This window comes from Sinocyclocheilus grahami, unplaced genomic scaffold (assembly GCF_001515645.1).
Source record: "Sinocyclocheilus grahami isolate Dianchi unplaced genomic scaffold, SAMN03320097.WGS_v1.1 scaffold553.1, whole genome shotgun sequence".
Classification (NCBI taxonomy): Eukaryota; Metazoa; Chordata; class Actinopteri; order Cypriniformes; family Cyprinidae; genus Sinocyclocheilus; species Sinocyclocheilus grahami.
This window is the reverse complement of record NW_015505732.1, coordinates 1,260,779-1,277,997: the sequence shown is the minus strand read 5'-3', so window position 1 is coordinate 1,277,997 and position 17,219 is coordinate 1,260,779. Positions and strand designations below refer to the sequence as shown.

At 39.8% G+C, this 17,219-nt stretch overlaps 2 protein-coding genes across 7 annotated transcripts; both read right to left on the bottom strand.

The window, feature by feature from the left end:
• Positions 1 to 998: 998 nt before the first annotated feature.
• LOC107556051 (7SK snRNA methylphosphate capping enzyme-like) lies at positions 999 to 9,150 on the bottom strand. The gene is made up of 5 exons (XM_016239040.1): positions 8,872 to 9,150; positions 6,154 to 8,011; positions 3,822 to 4,040; positions 2,359 to 2,482; positions 999 to 2,274 (listed from the first exon to the last, which is right to left on the bottom strand). Exons 2-5 carry the CDS (start codon positions 7,978 to 7,980, stop codon positions 2,222 to 2,224), a joined length of 2,223 nt encoding a protein of 740 aa, XP_016094526.1. The 5' UTR covers positions 7,981 to 8,011; positions 8,872 to 9,150; the 3' UTR covers positions 999 to 2,221.
• A 2,179-nt stretch (positions 9,151 to 11,329) lies between these two features.
• LOC107556024 (transcription factor HES-7-like) lies at positions 11,330 to 16,920 on the bottom strand. Of its 6 annotated transcripts, XM_016238994.1 has the most exons (6): positions 16,702 to 16,792; positions 14,622 to 14,695; positions 14,484 to 14,528; positions 13,260 to 13,355; positions 13,047 to 13,140; positions 11,330 to 12,348 (listed from the first exon to the last, which is right to left on the bottom strand). In XM_016238994.1, the coding sequence occupies exons 3-6, from the start codon at positions 14,523 to 14,525 to the stop codon at positions 11,600 to 11,602; spliced, it is 981 nt and encodes a 326-aa protein (XP_016094480.1). In that variant the 5' UTR covers positions 14,526 to 14,528; positions 14,622 to 14,695; positions 16,702 to 16,792; the 3' UTR covers positions 11,330 to 11,599. The 6 variants fall into 6 exon arrangements, with proteins under 6 accessions (XP_016094480.1, XP_016094479.1, XP_016094478.1 ...); XM_016238993.1 differs by lacking the exon at positions 16,702 to 16,792 and adding an exon at positions 16,803 to 16,920 and having other exon boundaries at positions 14,484 to 14,695; XM_016238992.1 differs by having other exon boundaries at positions 14,484 to 14,695.
• Positions 16,921 to 17,219: the final 299 nt, after the last annotated feature.

Here is a 17,219-nt window from a genome sequence, read left to right as displayed (position 1 = left end):
CGACCGGAAGCAACGGAAGCGGTCGACTGTGGCATAATAAAAGCCACGCTGCTTCACCCCACATACGCACGACCGGAAGCAACGGAAGCGGTCGACTGTGGCATAATAAAAGCTCCGCTGCTCTCGAGCCGTGTGTCACACTCGTTCAGCGTCCTCGTTTCGCTTCGATGGCTTTCAGCCTCACTCTGCTTCATTCTACTACGTTAATAAATCTTTAGCTCATCAGAACATGATTTCTGATTGCATCGGCTGTGGGGATGAAGACCACAACTCCCATGATTCCACACTCACAGTCACAGTGTCATTAAACTACGCCTTTGTCTCTGTTTATTTTGAATACGCGCCCTCTAGCTGTGAAAATTACATATTGTGCTTTTAATTATTAGCTTTTAATTAAACTCACAAACCTCCTGCAGCTCCTTCACAGGCCCCAGTTTGAGAAACTTTGATGTAATGTAATATTTAGTGCATTTGATGGAATACATTTCCTTTCTCTTTGTAGTTTTATAACTATATCATACAAGATTAGCCTATTACCAGTTTGGTCGAAAGTAATCAAAAAGTAGTCCGATTATATTGCCTAAAATGTGTAATGCAATGGATTATGTTACTAATTACAATTTTTGTCATATAACTTGGAATCAGTAACAGAGTACAATTTGTAAGGAATCTAGTACCCAGCACTGTGATTAACACTTAAACATTGATAAGCTAAACATCAAAATGAAAATACATTAAAAAAAATGAGTTGCAACATTTAGTATTATTATTCAGATAAATAGCAGTTGACCAATTAGAAACAACATCAGGGCAACTAGTATAGTGCTCAGACTTGTTTCTATGAAGTATAGTCGTGTTGCACAAGCAGATCATCCAGTGTTAATTTGCACAGTGCATTAACTTATCCTATTCAATTTTGACCTAATAATAAATAAGGAAAGAGCAGCAGCCCTCATGTGTTACTCTTGGTGAACATGTTACACCTGCTTGGTCCGCGAATTTCCATAATTATAAACTAGGTCAACAATTAGGTATTGAAGAAACAGGTCAGCATTACAAATTCATTTTGTAGTTTATTTTTCAATTTCGTTGAGTTCTTTGAATGAAAAGAAGCCTTTTCAGAGACACACCAACTGTACATTTGCACGATAAAATACAAATGTGGGAGACAAATTTGTTCTCTCGTTTTAGTGCAAACCTTTCAATGGCAATAAAACTAACAACAAGGTTACACCTCAGTTGTGACAAGAACTCTGGACAAACATTTTACAAAAAAGTACCTCAGTTTGTGTTAAACTTTAACACTTGGAGAATCAGAACAAAACACATAAAAAACATTGTTTAAACTTCCTTCTGTGGCCCACCACACCAAAAAAGGAATCGCATCCTACTGGTAAAATCCCGACTTTTATTCGGGACATTAGATCAGAAAACACTTTAACATAGCAAATCAGCTAACCTGCAGCTTCAAAACTCCCTGGGACGACATTAGGATCCTGTTAGACCAGGCAATATAATTGATGAACAACAAATTGAGCTATTGGCGTTTGTTCATGCTGGCTGCAAAACGGCTGATGGGCACACAGATGCTAGAACGGTCAAAAGCTTCCTATTTTAATAGCAATGCTTTGCTCAAAATGTAAAGAAAAATTAGTATACGACAGTGCAACAACAACAAAACGGCAAAAATCAGAAAACCGAACATCTGGTAACATGCTCTAATCTTTCCTTTTGAGAGAGAGAGAAAAAAAACCACCAAACATTTCAATTCTAGATGGTCATTTAGCAGCTCTGTGTGCTAGAAAGGTAGAGTCGCTCAGGAATTTGCATTTTGGGGAATTTCATTCCAAAAGAAAACAGGAGCTTAGGAGAAATTACTGTGTGATTTGATTAAATTTAACTTTGTGCTTCTTCACAAGACCGTTCTTTACGAGAGATGAAAAGAGCTTGCTTGAGTTAGGGAAAAACTCTGATTTGCACCTGTAAGTCTTCAGTAGAGTCCTTGAAAAAAAATGGCAATGGATATTTCCCTTTATTTTCAAAGGCAGGAGAACAATTTAATGCTAATTCAGCACCAATAAGATTCCATTCGAGAGTTCAAAATATTGAAAATCTACTTCCAAAGAAAACTGCTTAAAGTTCCAGTGGCTTCAAATGCTGGTTGTTTTCAAAATCCAAGTCTTGTGTTTTCTTCTCAAGGTTGGCGGTTAAACTGTTGGCGTCACTTTTGAGCCAAGGGCCCTTTGTGAAAAAGGTAAATTGGTCTCTGAAAGCCTAAGAGAAGACAAACTGAGGGTTAGAAATATTTACATATACATCATAATATCATAGGGAGGAAGTGCAAGGCACAGCTCTGACCTCTAGAATAATTCAGTGATGTCCCGATGAGCTCGTAACTGGAGAAGCCCACCTCAGTAGTCAGGTAGGAGGAGAACTGGTCTGGTTTTAACCGGATGCTATAGTAATTCTTAAAGACGGTCTCCTGAGAAATTAAATAATAATAAAATAAAATGCATGTGGTTAAACAAGTACTCAACTTTAAAATGTCCCAATGTGTTACAAAAGTCTTAACATTTCTAAAACTGACCGTTTCAGCTTTAAATTCAATCATTTGCATGCAAAGCCATTGATACACACACACACAGTTAAATTCTGTATTATTTTGCCACAAACCATTAACCTACAATAAACATTAGTGTCTTGTATTGCTTTGCGTTTGTTTCATAAAGCGCTTGTTTTGAGGTAATTTTACTTTGCATCATGCCTAATCATTTCTTGCTCAAGTTTGTCTTGATGTCATCTTTGATTCACCTCAAGATTTGAGGCTATTGCTAAACCCAAGTCTGTCATTTAAAAATATGGAGAGGGTTTTTCATGCCTTATTTCCCTCTAGACATGATTACTGCAACTCATTAAAGATGATAGGAGATCACGGTCTACATGCAGTTCAAAATGCTGCTTAAGGGTTTGGATGTCTTGGCACCGCATTCAATATCTGATCTTCTTCGTATGAGACTAGGCCTCTCAGGTCATCAAACCGCCCACTTTTGTTCATTCCAAGGTCCAGTTTAAAATGGATTGGTTGTGGCCTCATCTTTGGAAAAATGATCTGCTCCATATCACATCCTCAGACCAAAGTCAGAAATTAATAATGGCTTTAGGGAAATAAAAAGGCACAAAAAAAAAAAATTTAAAATAAAAAATGCCCCTGAAATTTGAAATATGATGGCAAAAAGTGCCCATGTATGAGTTTTTTTTTTTTTAAATAAAGCAATAACACAAAAGCAAGAGTGCCATGTTTCCTGAATATCAGCACAAATGCAAATGTGATAGATTTCATACATTAGTTCAACAAAAAATAAGTTAATATTAAATGACTTTCATTATATTGTCAATATTTTGCACCATTTCACAATGAAAATTTCTCCAAGCAAACATAGTGGCGCTGCATTACTGAATGAATCAGGGATTTTTAAATAAATCGGGTGAGTGAATGATTCAATGACTAATAGCTTTGTTCCTGAATGAATCATACAGTTTGAATGAATCTGTCGAGTGAATGATTCAGTGCCTCACACATTAACATATCTACTGGTGAACTGGGTTTCATTTTACATAATTATTTCTTATTCTTTTCCATTTAAAAACAATTATGCAATTGTAAATTACAGAGCATAAGCGTCACAGATAATTATTTTCAACAAACTCAGATCACAATTTTGTTCACACATTTCAGAAGCATGTTACACCGGGTTCAAACATCAAATGTCTCGCCTGACCATTTGGCTGAAACTGATGTTATGACAAAAAAAGAGCCTTACAGTGAGTTTCTTTCTCTTGCCGTAGGAGTTCCAGGGCTGGGGCTCCAAAATGAAGCGTCCTCCTGGCCGCAGGTGCTTGTATACCCTGTGGAAGAGCCGCTTGAGTCCTGCATCACCCCAGTTCAAGTGGACCCATTTTGTCACACTCAAACACAGGATCACATCATACTCTTCCCTTTGCGTCTGCAGCAACATATCACTTTCCAGCACATAGTTCCCCTGTGCAGGTCAGACAAGAGGATTGTGAAACAGGACAGACAGGTGCTGCATGTCTAATAGTAGTATTTGAATATAAACATGCACATCTTTAAAGGTTACCATGCCACACCCATTTCCTTCCAGTGCCAGATTTAAGATGCTATGGTGTAAGGTGGCGACTATAGCACTGCTGTTTGGTCCCTAATTTGTTCCGAGTGGTTTCAATCTCATTACTATGCAGTTGTTAAGGTGTTCAGGGGGGTTTCTTACTGGCCCAAGTCAAAAGAACCAAATCACTCTCTTGTCCCTGGATGTGGCTCAGGTCAGTCCAAGTCTACAGGTTTTTACACATTCAACATTTCAAGCTAAAGGCTTAAATGTTCTTGGACAGAAGCATGCATATGCATGTACTCCGAAAAGCAGAATCAGACGACAGATCAAAAACCTAGATCATCAGACGCCAGTTCATCTTCAGCTATGCTGCACAAATACTTGCTGGGTGTGTACAGTACTTCATTTATAGCTTGCACTATTAAAATAAATCATTATTTCCTGTCTCACTTATGTGCTTTAAACAGAGAAGGCTTTATAAAAGTTTGATTAACAGCTTAAACTACTACGAACGACAGGTTTGCATGCATCTGTTGTGTAGTGCATAACATTTTCTGCATTCATTGTTTTTCACTACTCATCTAGTATTATTTACTGCTGCGGTGCCATTCTGCTCAAATACAAGTGCATGAATATTTTATGTTGTATTGCACTTTTTTAAAATTATATATCATATTTTGTACAATACGTTATAAAGTGCACCTATTATGCCATGTAATGTAGTTGTATGTGAACGTAAACAATCTGCAAAGTTGTAAAGCTGAAAGAGCGTGATAAAGTTATTGTCTCCCAAAAGAAAGAATCGCGTATGAAATTGTGATTACGAGTTTGTCGCATTCAAGTGCTTTGTTGCTGGAAAGAATAAAATGTAGCATCCCATTGGTTGACAAACATATAAACATTTACCGCACTTGAAAGTCAGCTTGCTGACGATTCTGGAACTTTAAAACGAATAAAACATTGCAATGACAGCCGCAATCGTGTGCTACGCTGTGAAAGTAAATTTGTTTAATTTTCACTTCCAAAAGTTGAGGCTACAAAGAATCAGTGATTAAAATTCATTTTTTCCACAGCAGTACAACCCCAATCTTTATTGTGTTCCCGTCATTTTACTGACGACTGCTTCTCTAATCTCGGAGAGTTCAATGCGGGATTCACAAAATGCTTGCTTTTGAAAGATGAGCTCAATACTCTTTATTTGGACCAGCTGACTCCACTGAATCACAACCTGTGTGCAATGCATGATAAATAATAGATGTTTCTATTTTCTAGAGCGCTCAAAATACGGAACTATGGCAATAGACGTATCGTTTCCGACACGCGCTGTACACAGTAGACCAATCACAACAGACTGGGCCATCTGACCAATCAGAGCAGAGCAGGCTCACGGAAAGGTGGGGTTTAGAGAGACTGAATCTCTGAACGAATTGTTTGAGAATCGCTGGAAAATCAGGTGATATTAAACGCAGGACGTATCGTTTCCGACACGCACTGTACACAGTAGACCAATCACAACAGACTGGGCCATCTGACCAATCAGAGCAGAGCAGGCTCACGGAAAGGTGGGGTTTAGAGAGACTGAATCTCTGAACGAATTGTTTGAGAATCGCTGGAAAATCAGGTGATATTAAACGCATATTTTAAGAAAACGAAAGCGTTTTTTTGACCTTGCATACATCTAAACCTATTGTAGGAGACTCCCAAAACAATATTAGAAACCTTAAAATGGCATAATAGGGGCACGTTAGGTCACATTTATATAACACCTTAGCAGCTTTACAGTAATAAACTGTTGCAAAACGGAAATTCAATTTCAGCTGAGAAGCAGCTCTACATAAAACAATGGTGTTATTATTCAGCTCAATTCGGTTCAGTGTTGATTATTTTTTTTATACGGCATACAGAAGATAACATCAGACTTACTTGATACAGCATGTTAATGGAGTTTTGGAGCAAAACTTTCCTGTCCAGTGAACATGAACTCCAACTTTCTAACCCTCACTAACACGTTTTTCGCTCTTACCTTGACAAAGGTCACGTTGGCAGGGAAATCTCCAGGAGGGAGACTGTCTGTGTGTATCTCAGGCAAAGGCGGGCCAGCTATGGGTCCTCTCGAGATCCGGAGCGAGACAGGGAATGAACGCTTTCCATCAGGGAGACCAACCGATGCTTCGTCTTCCCCGTTCCCACTCATTCCTCCCCATTCAGCCTCTGTGGTTTCATTCTCCCTTTCTTCTCGACCAACTTCCATTCCTTCTTCGACCATGCATTCGTTCACTTCATCCACATGCTTTGTTTTGTCCTCACCCCCCTCCTCTTTCGCAACTAAACTCTCTTCGTCTTTCTCCTTCCTCTGACTCTTTTCTTCTACTAAATCCCCCTCAATCCCCTCCTTCCCTTCTCCTCGATTCCCCTCCCCATTTTCCCCAGAGCATCTGGCCTGCTGCGTGTGAACCTCAGAGAGGTAGTGGCGTATATTCTGCCGAGCAGCATGTATCAGAGCTGCGTCGATATCCAGGCCCACAACCCGAGACGGTCGCCAATTTTTGGCGATTGATAGAGTCAGGTGGCCGGTGTTGCAACCCAGATCTAAAACCTCCTTCCCTCTGAACCACTCGGGATTCATAACACGGAAACGAGGATCCTCGCTCAGCCCAGGGTTGCGATAACCATAGTATTTGTTATAGTTGCCATACTGAAACTTCTGTTTAGTCTGTTGTTGGTGCTGGTTGCTCTGCGACCTCCAGTGGTTTGGATGCTGTTGCGGCCTTTCTGCAGATCCGCTGCGAGAGCACGATCCTGGGGTGTGAGAGGGCTGAAAATGCCACCCAGATCTCTGACCCCAATTTCTCATTCCATCTGAACTGTCTGCGTTCTCCAGTCTGCTTCCGGCCCGCCTGCGTTTGCGCTGCCTGCTTGATGGAGGGTTGGTAGACGGAGGTGCGGTTGACATGTCAATGGTTTTCTCCTTCACCTCACCACCGTTTGTGGTTAAACTGGGCTTATTTGAACCCTGAGCCTCAAGAGTCGAGTCCGACTGGGTTTGGTCCTCAGGAACAAGTGTGTCCGCCACAGCGCCGGAGTGCGGAGGCGTTACAGAGAGTGCTGTTGTTCCCTCATCTTGTCCTGCTGCACTGCCATTAGACTCTGGTAAATCGATCTGTGCGACTATTCCTTCACTAGAAGCTTTCCCAGCGCTCGCTCCATGGTGCTTGTTCCGATGTCTTCGCCTGCCTCCGCCACTTTTCAGGGGAGACACCAACAGACTGCTGTCCCCTGCACCGGGGCAGTTGAGATTCAGGGGGTCTGTGATGTCTCTGGGTATCAGGATCTCTACAGGGTCTCGGCTTTTGGCTGGCAATGGTGAGGACTTGGGCGTCTCTGCGTTGAGAGCCCGGTTCACCTCTTCATCCAAAAGGCTGTTAAGGTTGAGTGGGTCAAAAATGTTCCCGCCCAGCAGGAAATTGGTTGGCAGGACCGACTCGCTCTCAGAGTTGGCACGGCGGCGGCGTTTACCATAACCGGGGTGTTTGAATCCAGCGCTCATCGTGCTGCGCCGCTTACTGACTTTCTGCTGTTGAGGTTTGGGCTGCTGGGTGCCATTCTGTGCAGACGATTCGACCCCAGCAACCCCACTTATAGCACTGCTATCTGTGGTAGCGGTTTTCTCTCGGTCTTCCAGCGATGTCTCACTCCCTGCCTCTTCGCTGAGGTTTATAACCGTGGTCTTCCCAGACGAATGGAGAGTGCTGGTATCGTTTCTAGTCAGTTCTGAGTGCTGTTCTGAAGTGGGGTCTGTTTGCCCCTCACAAGATAAAACAGTTTCTTTGTCAAATGACATCTCTATCATTTTTCAGGCCGACACTGGAGGAGGCATGGGTCTGAAATGAAAGCAACAAGCAATCATCCACAAAGCCAAATGCACATACAATTATTTACAAAATCATTACTATACCTACTCAAAAGATGGTACTGCTTTCCTACCGGAATTTCACCATTTAGATCTGAGATCAAAAGATCCTAATTTGTGGCTATATATATATATATATATAAAAGCCACAAATTACCTATTACCTAAGTGCACAATTAGCAGATTAACTGAAATGATTCTGCCTAGCATCAGGTCCTATTTATTTATGCATGTATATATGCATGCATGCATGCAAATCTTGGGAAAATAGCATAGGTATTTATTCAAATTTAGCTAATTTGTGTACATCTCATGATGTAACTTTACTTATATATTAGGCAAATTATATAATATATATATATATATATATCAAAATATCTAAGAATTTTTTTTTTTTAAGAATACAAAGTTCAAGAAGACTATTAGGATTCCCAATATATATATATATATATATAGTAGAGTTTACAGATATTCACACAATATAATTCAACCAAACCCCAAGAAAGATTTCTAAGAGAAAAGACTTAGAATTTCAGTTTACTGATGGGTGCTAAATTATAGTAGAAATGACTAAAACAAAATCCTACAGATAGTCGTTTAGGTTTTTGACTACATTTAGCTCAACTGCCATTATATAAATCTAAACTATTTAACCCAAAGGCAAATTAAACCGAAAATAAAAATATATTTTTTTTACATAAAATATAAAAAACGCATTACTTAAGACAGTCCGACGAAAGAAGTGCTTTGATGTCACGAGCTCCTGACAGTAGGTCAAGTGTGCACACAGAAAGTAAAGGTTTGGTCAGCGCTCGCGAAAGGTCCACCCACCTTCAGAGTCCGCGCGCCCGCCTCCAAACAGCACTCATGAATAATACACAACACGAAGACAACAGAAGAGAGAACACACCGACACCGAACCAGGACCTCGAGCGCAAAACAACACAGTCAGGGGACACGCCCCTTCTAAACAACGCTTAGCGAAACACACACGAACACTGTTTGAGAAAGTCGGCAGGCTGTGTGGAGGAACTGATCACAACGGTCGCGTGCTGTTTATTGTTTTAACCCCTAAACTGCTGCACTTCACAACGCGCTGCGGAGCCGGAGTCTCGCTGACTGCGAGGAACGGGGCTTTCGGCGCCTTATATAGTCCCGATCGCCTGATGACGTCGCGATAGGCAGCTGCAACAGCCAATGGCGCGCGCGTATTCTGGAAACCCTCGTTTCACTGTCCAATCATGGAATGCGGAGGGCGGGATTAGCCTAGATTCGACTTTTTAGGTGCTCTAAATATGCGCCTGCTCATAAAAAGTCAACGTTATTAAACTGGCTTCATCGCCGCTCTCGTTTGAACCTCCTGACGCTTGTTTAATTTTATTGCGTTATGATAAGACAGCAGGTTGGTTCGTGTGTGTTTTAGACTGTTGTTTATACACTGCACACTTCCTCACAGGCACGCACAAGATGCCCTATTTGCTTTTCTATCCAGCGTGTAAATAAACTACATTTTTGCCAGTTGATTGACTGGCAGTATCCTCAAATGCACATTCTGCAGCTGACTACTTATCAAGCACGAGCTTCTTAACTATTGCTTGTATTTTAATGTGATTAAGCTGTAAACAGAAGCTTTGTGGCGTGCATGGCGACTAAAGTCACTGGGATTTGTAGTCCCAGCGCACTAGCTCGTGCACAATTTTGTAGTCCTCAAAGGCACAAATATAAGCTAAATATATACGTAAATAAAAAAAGACACTCCTGTTTTAACAACTCACAAACACCGTTATACCATCACCAACAGTTCATCCTGTTCAAGTAGCGGCTGTGATAGTCAGAAAAAGTATAAATGAACTATCTATCGATGAGATTGTCAAGTAGGCCTACCTATTTTTGATTTCCTGAGATGCCATAAAGGAAATTATATATCAGCTGAGATGTAAAAAAAATCTGGTTCCTATTGGTGAGAGCTGATGCAGCATTTTCTGTTTGTAGGAGGTGGATACATTATAACAGTAAGTCTCTTTGATCTATATATATATATATATATATAATGGAACCCGTCAACAAACAGCCTATAGGCAAAATTAAAACAGTTATGAAAAACAAGACAATTCATGAAACGGCAAATCATATATTCATAAATGCATTTATTTGCGCCGCTCTTACTTTTATGAAATTTGTAAAAACAACCTTTATACTCCGTTGACTTCTGGCTGAATGCATGCTGTTGTGGCTTGTATTCATTTGTGAAAGCAACACACAAAAACCACTGCTAGATGAAACATTTGTAAATCTGACTCACCAGCTGTTAGTACAGGACTTGACCATTAGGCCTGGTCTCTCGGAGTATATCACCTGTACACTGACAGAGGTTTTCTGCAGGTGAATGCATTGGTTGGTGACATGTCGTGCAGTGGGACATGCTTCGTTTTATTTCATTTTAAGCATTTATTTTATTTGTGTAATTATACATGCAACTTTATGACATCATGAAAGATTATAAGTACACTGTTTTTGCCTTATATATATTCTTAAAATTTTGTTTTAGATTTGTTTTTTGGACCGTGAAATGTCAATAACTGCAGGTATATTATTTAATATAAAATAACTGTTTTATATTTTGTGTAATTACACATGCAACTTTGCGACCACATGAAATTCATGCCAAGTATGCTGTTTTTTGCCTTATATATATTCTTAAAAGCTTGTTTTAGATTTTTTTTTTTGTCCATGAAATATCCATAACTGGAGGCATATTATATAATATAACTGTTTTATATTTGAAAGTATTTTAAGATTAATTTATTGCTGTGATCAAAGCTGAATTTTCAGCATCATTAGTCCTCAGCGTCACATGATCTTCAGAAATCATTCTAATGTGCTGATTTGCTGCTCAGTTATTATTGGTACTCAATTATTAATATCCTTAAATTCTTACTTTTGAATGGTATAGTGAATTATGGTTTCCAGAAAAAAATATTAAGCACCAAAACTCTTTTTCAACATTGATAAGAAAATGTTGCCTTGCCATTACAAGAATAGAAAAGTTATTTTCTATTCTTGTAATAATATTTCACAATATTATGGTTTTTACTGTATTTTTGATCAAGTAAATACATTATTGGTGAGCAGAAAATACTTATTTTAAAAACATTAGCTAGATAGAAATAATACAAATTAACAAAATTATATAGATTTATTTAGTAAAAAAAATGTACTGTTAAATTACAATGTACAATAGGGACAAAATAAATATATATATACACAATTTGTATACAATAAAGAATTTCAGATATGAAAGTAGAATGGTTCTGCAAAGAAAAAATGTGATAGCGGGATTTGAGTTGAAGCAAAAACTGCAAACACATACATGAGCAATAATAACAACCGAGTCACGTATGATTATCACAGAGCTCCTAATGTTTCTCACTCGCCTTCACTTGTACTCATGCACAGGACCCTCGCTTCCATTTCTTTTCCATGTGAAGCCCACAAGCCTCCTCAATGCCTGAAGGGAGATCTGATGGGAAGATGTTGCTCGAAGTGTTTTGGGTTTTGCTCACCAGGGCCTCCACACAGACTGTGGCTGGCTGTGGAACAGAGCTCGTCTCAGAGCCCGGGGTTGGCAAGAGGGAGTCGAGCCAGTGGGTCGCACTCGAGTGGGGGAGCCCACCTGAACATGAGGTCCTGGGACTATAGGCACGGCAGGGGTTGAGAGACTGAAAGATGACGAGGAAGAGTCACTGGAGAGTGGAGAGATGGTGGGAGGGAAAGGGAAATGGCAGGGGACAGAGAGGTATGTGGGAGAGCTGCTTGAGTAACAAGGAGAGGGTGGAGGAGAGAGGGAGTATGGAGGGGAGAGGTAGGGATGTGGCATGGCCTGTCCTGTGGGATGGAGCATAAAAGATTGAGGATACAAACTATTGGTGTAGGAAAATGGCTCAGCGTTGGCTCTCATGGGTCCTATCACAGGGACGTCCGTCCTGCATGTCAACTCTGCATTTGGGATCCACGGGTGGTGGGCAGCTTGGCTGGAAACTCTACACTGGGAAAGAGTACTGCTGTAGGAGTCAAGGTGGTGACACAGGCCTTGAACGAAGCCGTCTCGCTGGGAAGGCTCTACACATTCGATGAAGCTGGCCAGGCGGGAGACACACTCCTTAAAACCAGCTTTGTAGATAGGATTGGAGGGCATCTGCTTCTGGACACTGATAGACTCGGGGACTGAAGCGAAGGGTACGTGGGGTCTCGTTGAGAGCAGAGTCGGAGCGTTAGCATCATGAGGGTCCGAGTCTTTGTTAGAGTCGCCTGAGGTGGAGGGTGAGGTTAAGGAGAGCCGAGAGGCATGGAGGTAAAGGTGTACAAAAAAGGAAAAGTGTTTAGGTGAGAAAGAACAACATGAGATGTTGATTTAGGGTTGTTATTGAAGGTTCATTCAAAGGAACGTTTGAGAAGAGAATCAAGAAATGGAGGGGAAAAAATCGAGAATTTAAGCAGAGTTAGAGGAGGAGGGTTTTAGGAGAAAAAGAAAATGGGTTTGGTTCATTGATCGCCAAAATGAAAAGTCAATATATGGTTAGATTTAGGAATTGAGGATAATAAAAACAGGAGGGGAAAGAGACAGAGACAAAATAAATTAGACTCGTCAAACTCGGCAGCATCATGTGTATAGCTAAAGTCAATCTACACTCTAAAAAATGCTGGGTTAAATGCAACCCAGTGCTGTGCAAAATAGGAACAAACCCAGCAATTGGGTTGTTTTGACCCAGCGCTTGGGTTACTACCCAGAAGGATGGGTTAAACATTTAAACATTTAACCCAACCGCTGGGTCAAAACAACCCAATTGCTGGGTTTGTTCCTATTTTGCACAGCACTGGGTTGTATTTAACCCAGCATTTTTTTTAGAGCTTTACACAAATATAAGGCCACAAATATGATGTTTATAATAAAATGTGGGAATAAGCACACTCTTTTAAAATGATTTAAGTATAGACAGAAAACTTACCTAGACGACCTCTCGCAGCTGTGGCTTTCGTCCGAATGTATTCAACAGTTAATTCCAGAATTTCAGCCTTCTCCAGTTTGGGGTTTTGAAGTCGCTGTAAAAGCGAATGCAAATGCATTATGCTACTGAAACATTTCACTAGCCTACGTTTAAAAGAACACATTCATATCAAAAAAGGGAGAGATGGATTAAAAACGGGATTTCTGTTCTTACCGAGTCTAGAGTGTTGTCCAGGAGGAGCGTTCGCAGCTCATCTAAACGCTGGTTAATCCGGTCTCTCCGTTTCTTCTCTATTACGGGTTTCAAGATCTAGACGAATCACGTTATAATTTAAATTTACATTTCAATCGGACCCTCGTGAGGCTATTAAAAAACTAAAACTTTAGTTTGAATTAAGGGTCTCCTTAACACTTTTTTCATGCACCTGTCAAATTTGAGATTTTGGGCTTTTTGGTTTTTCTTAAAGTGTTTTTTCAGACTAGTGGAAAGAAAACATCAGAAAGACACTGTTAAGTGTTCCTTTTATAGCACTTTATCTATCTGTGTCAATAGATTTCAATTACAATGCATATTTTTAAAGGCCGTTTTCTCAAAATGAGTTTTTTTCTCCAACACTGAGTCATAAATCTCCATTTCAGCAGCACTTATACACACCAAACTTTACATTTTTATCCCTGTCTATATCCTGAAGGGTTTTACAGAGGGATTTGTTCATATATATTTTGCTTGATTATGTACACAACATTTTATTCCCCAAAAATTTGTTTTTGGGGAATTATGAATTATGGAGTGACAAAAGTGAGATACCCAAAATTCCCTCTGTAAAAACATTTGACTCTAATATGTCAAAAAAAATTAAACAAGAATTTTGAAACTGGCATAATCCAGTGTTAGGATTTTTGTACTACACTAAAAAATGCTGGGTTGTTTCAACCCAAGTTTGGGTCAAATATGGACTAACCCAACTTTTGGGTTAAAAACGGTTGGGTTAGTCCATATTTGACCCAAAGTTGGGTTGAAACAACCCAGCATTTTTTAGAGTGTAGAAAAATGTATGCAAATTAGCGCATATTTCATTAATTTGGGTTAAAAACGGTTGGGTTAGTCCATATTTGACCCAAAGTTGGGTTGAAACAACCCAGCATTTTTTAGAGTGTAGAAATGTATGCAAATTAGCGCATATTTCATTAAATAATGACTCATTTGTATATTTTAAAAAACGTGTAATACAAAATTTTTTGCAATTATCAATGCAATCAATCAGCTGGGTAAGTAAGGTGATAGCTATTAGTTTTGACCCTATTCGCCTGCAGTGTCTCGCCTTAAAATAAAAAAGGTGAACCTGAGAAAGTTTAAAACTCTAAATCCTCATAAAGGCCCCATTAAGAAAGAAATATCACAGAAGAGAAACAACGCATTTGACTACAGGCTACTCACTCTTTTCGCTGGTCGTCGACTTGCCATTTTTGGAGTAACCATGATCTGTCGAGGAGTATGAAAAAACGTATATTCCCGTTGGTCTGTGTTTCTCGAGGAAATGATGCTACTGTGGTGGAGGGCCTCGCAAACTCTTGCCTTTATTGGGGATGCTGGCTTGTCATTGGTGATGAGGTGTCAATGACGCGTGGTCGCTTCCCCCCTCAGTTACCCTTTTAATATATTCCAAGATAAGAAAATATAAATCGATTAAGTTAACAGTAACCATTGTTACATGCGAAAACTGAATTAACAGTAAAATGCTATAATTCGTCTTAAAGCTTCATATGTGGACATAAGCGCATGAAAATAAAAAGTGCATGCATAAATCGTAGAAGTTTGGTTACGTAGCCATAGAACGCTTATGATTATATGGACTAGTTTGTTCGTTTTATTGCGCCAATAAGTCAATACAAAGCCATTTCAATGCATTTTGAACGCAAAGTTGACACTCAATTCACCAAAACGCTCCTCCCGTTCAGTTCATGACCTTTAACCACAAGCAGACCTAGGCTACTTTGTCATTATCCAACGATTCTTGAGTTACGCGTTCAAAGCCGACGGTGTTTAATTTTCCCTAAAAGCTCGGCTATTAACGATAAAAAGATGTCTCAACGCGGTCTATGCACAAATGTTTTACTACTTTTTAGCTTCATATGCTATAGCCTTTATTTTGTTCAGTGTTGGCTAATGATGCTCTATGATTATTTCTCACTACTTTGTTTTATTGAAAGCATATTTTCTTAAAACCAAAAAGCCCTGTTTAAGTGCTATGGGACTCTTCAGGTTTTTCTCGTGGGAACAGAATATTATGGCACGGCAAATGTGTAAAAACGAACACCGCCAGACTAGAGTCCTCAAACCTCTCGGAGGCGCTTAGATTTTCATTAGGTGCTCAACGATTTTCGTGCATTGCCTTCGCACCTGAAGCGGGTCGACGCTCATAGAGATGCAGTGAAGAAACGAATAAACACCAAATAAACATAGCTGACTGGTCTAAACTTGAAATGCGTAATTAAATCTCTAGCCTACTTAGCATGCATATATTAAAGTAGAACTGTGTTCATCATTATACAGTTTTAATATGCTAAACATGCGTTCGAGATTTTGCTTTTCCACAGTGAGTGTAGCCTACTTTAAACAAAGAAAGGAAATAATTCATAATGAGAAAGTCTAAGCACACTCACACTCTAGGCAAAGCAAATATGTTGCAAAACGCCACTTGGTAATCTCTGATGGCATGCTTACCAAGTACAATAACGTCAAATGGATGAAATGTCGCTAAGGTTGCTTTTCCTGAATTGACAATTTTGCCTATACTAAATTATTGAATTGGCCATGTGGTGCTTCACTTTTTGACCCCTGCATGTGCATCATGCCTCATGACCAACCTTAAGAAAAATCCCGTGGGAAAGTTTAATGTTTGGTCAAGCGGAGTGGTTGCATACACACCCCTTGCTCATAATTCCATTAGTATTATGATTCTTTTGACACGTCTGTTTATTAACAGTGAATCTGGCGTGAAGTCTGCTATGGACAAACGGACGCGAACATAGGCTACATTGCAGTCACAGCACGCTTGAGCACGGGGAGGACATGACTAGGTTTGCAATGGGGGAGGTCACTTACAAAAAACTAATACAACAATCAAAAGTTGGCTTTAGTTCACTGCTATTTTTTAGTGTCAAAATCTCAGTATTGCTCAAACTAAATGACTGTCTTATGATACTTGATTTTAAAAGTTAGGCTATTCACTTTTAAGACTGCATAAAAACGAAAACTCGTGGTATTGATATGCAAAAATGGACTTTGGCGTGCATGTGATACGCATGTGTTTGGCGTGCATATGATACGAAATTAGTTAACGTGCATTTAATACGCAGTTTTCGCGTACATATGATACGCATCTACACCACAACCCTAACCTACCCATCGCGTAGCATATACAAGCCAAAGTTCATTTTGCATATCAATACCACGAGTTTTCGTTTTTATTTGGTGTACTATTTATACGCACTTTCATGAGATCGAGTTGAGTTTAGGCTGCATACGGAGAAATATCATGACTTATGTAGTAACTTTCTCAGGTCGCCTTAATAGTTAATTTGACGGAAATCGGGCTATGAAGTTGCTTTGTATGGAACGTGCAAAGTGTTGCAGTAATTTAGAATAATTTCACCTTTCTCCAATGCAAAACCATTATGTTGGTTTCTGATAGCATCCGCACTGTCTGATGGCCGTCGACCAATTAGTCAAATGCAAAACTTAGCATAAGCTCACCTGCTGGACCATTACTGAACAACAGAGCAAACGGGCACGTGGAAACTCTCGGCACCTGAACGCCTGTTGCACAGAGGTGTGAATTAGCCACGCTTTCAGCATGGTGTGAGCACGTGTTTGTAGAGGGCAAGTAAACGCGATCGAAAAGTCTGGAACAATAATAGCCCATGACAGGTGGCAAAGTAACCCGATGGACAGAGCTGGGTAGATTACTTACAAATTGTAATCCGTTACTGATTCCAAATTACATGACACAATTGTAGTTTGTAACGTAATCCACTACATTACGCATTTTAGGTAATATAATCAGACTACTTTTAGATTACTTTTGACCTAACTTGTTTATCACATTGATTTAAATAGGATAATCTTGTACCAAATTGATAGAAAATACAAAGAGTAAGAAAATGTATTCCA